This window comes from Emys orbicularis, chromosome 13 (assembly GCF_028017835.1).
Source record: "Emys orbicularis isolate rEmyOrb1 chromosome 13, rEmyOrb1.hap1, whole genome shotgun sequence".
In the NCBI taxonomy this organism is placed as follows: Eukaryota; Metazoa; Chordata; order Testudines; family Emydidae; genus Emys; species Emys orbicularis.
The window spans coordinates 26,921,062-26,926,028 of NC_088695.1; the positions used below are offsets into that span (position 1 = coordinate 26,921,062).

A 4,967-nucleotide genomic window follows, 5' to 3' on the forward strand; every position below is an offset into this window, starting at 1 on the left:
ATGGCCTACGGCTGCGGGCGCTGCGCGCTTTTCCTGCTTGGGGCGCTGACCCTGGATGTGGCCGGGCTGGCGTTGACGCTGGTGGGGTCGGTGGTACAGCCGGCCCGGGCTGGGCGGCCGTACGGGGACTGCCTGGTGCTGTCCGGCGCGCTGCTGCTCTTTCTCTCGCTGCTCTGCTGGCTGCTGTGGTACACGGGGAACCTGCACGGGGTGCCGGCCTCCGAGCTGCCCCCGGGGGCCCGCAGCCCCCCGCCCGGGCCGCGCTCCAGCCTGCTCCGCCTGGCTAGTAAACTCTCGGAGCGCCTGTCCCAGCGCCGCCCGCCGCTGCCCTGCCCTTCCCCGCCGGCCCCCGGGTCGCTGGAGCTCCGCCGCCTGTGCGCCATGGAGAGCCCGGGGGCGCACGGGGACCGGCTGGTGTAAGAGTCCGCCGGCGGCGCCCGGAGAGGCAGGTAACCGCCAGTGTCCTCCGCTTGCCGCGCACAAGGCAGGGCGAGACCCCGGGTGAGGGACTGGGCCCCGGTGGCTGCGGACGGGGCGCAGAGCCGGTATCGGGCGCAGGAGCCCCGGGACGCAGGGCTAGGTCCGATGGCTCTGCATGGGTTGCGGTCTCCAGCGCAGGAGCTGTGTACAGGGCAGGGCGAGCCTGGAGCGCAGGCCTGGGTCCCCAGTTGGGGTAGCCAGGGGGCTCTATGGGGTGATGCCCGATGGTGGCTGGCTGCACAAGCCACAGGGGACAGGACTCGAACCCAGGTGTCCTCCAAGCCCCTACTCAGCCCGCTAGACCCTGCTGCCTCTGAGGGTGAGGTTGCTGAGGCGAGAGCAGCAAAGGAGCCCAAGAAGGTCCTAAGGTAACGTCTGTTTAACCCTTTGGTGAGCAGAAACTCTCTTGCACCTTATGCACCCACTGCCCAGTCCTTTGGCTGGCAGCCTGGGAAAAGCCACTTTTTTCTGAGGACACCAGTTCCTTGGCGGACTTGAACCAAACCAACTGCTCCCCTCTGTGGCATGTCCAGTAGCTGTACCAACGGTGGCATGTCTCGCATAGATGCCTCACTACTTCCTTCTGTGTCTGATCAATAGATGGCCCCTGGGTGACCAGATTGGATTGTGGCCTATGTAAACTGATATTATTCAATTACTGCAGCAAGGGGATGGATGTTTTAAGTAGCATTAGAGAGCATTTACTGAAGAGACAAGTACATCTGTACTTAAGGTCCAGTGCTTATGCCCATTTATCTCCAGTGCTTTCTAGCCACTGCTGTGGATGCTCTGGTGTGAGTCTCACTGTAAAATACGATTTACATTGATGCAGTGGATTTGGCACCAGCAGAGCTTATGCAGGCTTGAAACAATCTGGAAAATGTTACAGCTCTGAATGAACTGGAGTATTTAATATGGTGTTGTATGAGCCTGTGATGAGCTAGCCAGCTGCTCTTGCACACTGACCCAACTTGCCTTCAGTTGTACCTTAAGGGAAAACCCTGTGTTGTAACAAATTAGTTCTGTTGCTTTAGGACAGGGGTAAGCAACCTATGGCACGCGTGCCAAAGGCAGCATGCGAGCTGATTTTCAGTGGCACTCTCACTGCCTGGGTCCTGGCCACTGGTCCAGGGGGCTCTGCATTTTAATTTAATTTTCACTGAAGCTTCTTAAACATTTTAAAAACCTTATTTACTTTACATACAACAATAGTTTAGTTATATATTATAGACTTAGAGAAAGAGACCTTCTAAAAACATTAAAATGTATTACTGGCATGCGAAACCTTAAATTAGAGTGAATAAATGAAGACTTGGCACACCACGTCTGAAAGGTTGCCGACCCCTGCTTTAGGACGAAGGGATCTGTCACCGTTTTCCAGATCAGTCTTCAGTGGATTTCTTGGAGTGCAGCTAAACAGAGCTTCAGAAATAGCTGTTCTGCTTTAAATTCACCCCCTACCTTATTCCAGAATAATTTGGGTGTGTAGCCAAGCCTGTAATATTTTTCAACTCTCATGGGATTTCAGCCTAGAGAGGAAGGTGACTGCTTTGCTTTGTAAAATCCTTGACAGTCAGCCTGGGGTGTAATGGGGACTTCTCTCACCTGGATTCCAGCTGTGTGTTAATGCCTTTGGCTGGCATATGAATGGTGCTGATCTCTCACACAGCTGTGTGAGATGTCTCAGTGCTGCTGGACTTCCCCTACCACCCCCACCCCCACCCCCAAGGATTGTATCAGCAGGGTGCAGGAGAATGGAAGAAATCTGAATGGTGTTATAAAGCTACTTTGCAAATTGGTGTCATTCTAAATAGACTAGATCACAGGTTTTGAGGTTGCTACCTCCTCGTCTACATCAGTTTTTGAAGCAACTGTCCTGTTAATCAACTCCAGTTCTTTAAGGAACCCTTTCCTAGTTCCTCTTCCCTGATACATAAGACAGAACTGGATCTAAAGCTTGATGTTTAAGCTCTTTTCCAATTTGTCTTTAGATGTAGATCTAGATCTCATGTGCCATGCTATTCTGTTAGTTTTTCACTAGCCTGTTGGATGTTGTTGCCCACAAAGGGAGAATATAATAAGCACTAATATAACACCAGCATCTCGTCCCTACTTGTTTACCACCTTTAGAAATATTAAGAATGTCACTTCTGGTCGAAGCTGTCCTTTTCCTGAAGGACCTATCGGGGTTAGAGCAATTTAACACTAGGCGTAGGCACACTGAATTTAACAGTTTGTTAGTCACTGGAGTAGAATACACTTGCACAAGTTCTAAACAGTTTGACTAAACTTTTGTCCCCTTGAGCAACATTCTAATGATTCTTGTGATGTCCTAATCTTACTAATTCTCCAGTCACTGGAATCTTCCAGGGCAGACCAGACTGGAATTTCTAGTGTTTTGAAAGCAGTTGTATGGGTCTATTATAGTGGAATAACCATCTCCCTCTAAGGGCTGGTCTACACTGGAAATTTACACTGGCATAGCTACGTCTCCTGGGTATGAAAAATCCACATGCCTGAGGGACGTAGCTCTGCTGACCTAACCCTGATGTCCCCAGTGCTAGGTCACTCTAAGAATTTTTCTGTCCACTTAAGCCTAGTCTATACTAGATCAGTTTAACTGTCAGCCAGGGGTGTAAAAATCCACACCTCTGAGTAGTGTAGTTAAGCCTGCCGAAGTCCCAGTGTAGACAGCAATAGGTTGACAGAAGAGTTCTTCTGGTGACCTAGCACCTACCTCCTCTTGGGAGAGATGGATCACCTATGCTGATGGGAGACTCCCTCTAGTCAGTGTAGGTAGTGTCCACACTGGAGTGCTACAGCTGTAGTGGCTTAAGTGTAGACATAGCCTAACTCTAATAGTCATTCTTGCAATGAGACCCTCTGCATGGCAAGAATGCCTTGTGGAGCTGATCATACTGATGTACTGTTACACAGCTTTAAACTGGCCTTGACCAGGTGCTCACCAGAGCTAGGACCCTGCAGCACTAGTGATTGGCCCAGCTTAGCCTGTGCTCATCCTGCACCGTAGCATGTCCTTGGCATTCTGGCTAGATGATATCAGACATGGAAAGTAAGAGTAGAGAGAACTGCTTCACACACACCCAGCTTCTCCCTGCCTCCACTGATGGCCAGCGATCTGGGGTCTCTCTCATGTAGAAAATCTAAGAATTGCTAAAACAACACTTCTTACTGGTAAGTCTGTGCAGATGCTGTTTCTGATAATGACAGCTTCTTCTATCTGTCCTGATGCCTTCAAACATTGAAGGAAGTAGTGCTTCAGTAGAGTCCTCTGAGTTACTAATGTGAACTTTGGGAGTGGATGAATGGAAACCAATAAAGCTGTACCTTTGCTTTCTAGAATACCTGGAAATATTGTCCTCGTGCATACTCAGCACTCGTGTGGAATCTTGAGCTGGAAGAATCCTGGTTGGAGTCGTCAAGCTACATCCGGTGGAGGACACTCATTTTGCTAAGACTGTTCTGCCAAAGTGTTATACTTCGCAGCCTTTTAAAACTGACATCTGCCCAAATGTGATTACTGACCTAGGACATGCGCATTCCCAATGGGGATCTCTCTTGAGACTGGTCAATGACTTCAGTATTGCATCGTCATTAAGAATTTTCACAAGCTGAGCCTTCAGAGAAGTTTATTTATATTTTGTATGCCATTTTTTATATTGCCCCAGTATGTATGGCACCCTCTGTGTACAACATTTGCCTCTCGTATGTGATGTATGAGACGCATGTTGAGACTTGCTCCTTTGAAGTAATATTCACCAATTCTTTTTTATGCTGTCTTCCTACTGTTTACAGGTATTGCAGTTTTAATTGTATGTGCAGTTCTTTACATAAGAGAATGGGGAACTTGAGTTTTTAAATATATTAAAATTGTATTTATTGAGAACATGAGGGATAGTTTGAAATGTTCCGAACAGCTCTGTGTAAACCGGGGTCAGGCAAAATGTTTTTTTCTAGGCTTTATCCCTCATGGAAGGGAATGAGGGATGAGTCTTACGGAAAACAGTATGTGGTAATGTAATTACTGTCATAATGTATATGGGCTGAATTAAGTGGGGGGAGAGAAACTGCCTGAATGCAGGTTAACTTCTGAGTGCATGACTCTGCCACCTTACCACTCCCTTAATGGAGATGGTTTTAAATGTAGTTTTAAAACAGATTTTCTAAGGCTTAGAACTGTCAAAGGAGGGCAGATTTTCAGTGGACTAGCAAAGGCACCTCTCTGCCAAGTTTTACGTCCCTGCTCCAAAGCAAGGGAGTGCTAGAATGTCTCAATAAAACAACTCCCAAGAACCTCTTGGACACAACTCAAACAATGGATCTCCCTCCCTCCCCCCCAGCCTTCTTTAAAATGGCCAACCTATGGCTGAAATGTCTCATAGTCTGGCAAAGGAGCTGCTGTGGAGAACTCCAGCCTGAATAGCTGGAGTTTGGCAAAGTTGTTAGCAGATGAATAGGCTCTTGCA

The 4,967-nt window shown here is 48.5% G+C and overlaps 1 protein-coding gene across 1 annotated transcript; it reads left to right on the forward strand.

The window, feature by feature from the left end:
- TMEM238L (transmembrane protein 238 like) lies at positions 1-420 on the forward strand. Its single transcript, XM_065415112.1, has one exon. It carries the CDS (start codon positions 1-3, stop codon positions 418-420), a length of 420 nt encoding a protein of 139 aa, XP_065271184.1.
- Positions 421-4,967: the final 4,547 nt, after the last annotated feature.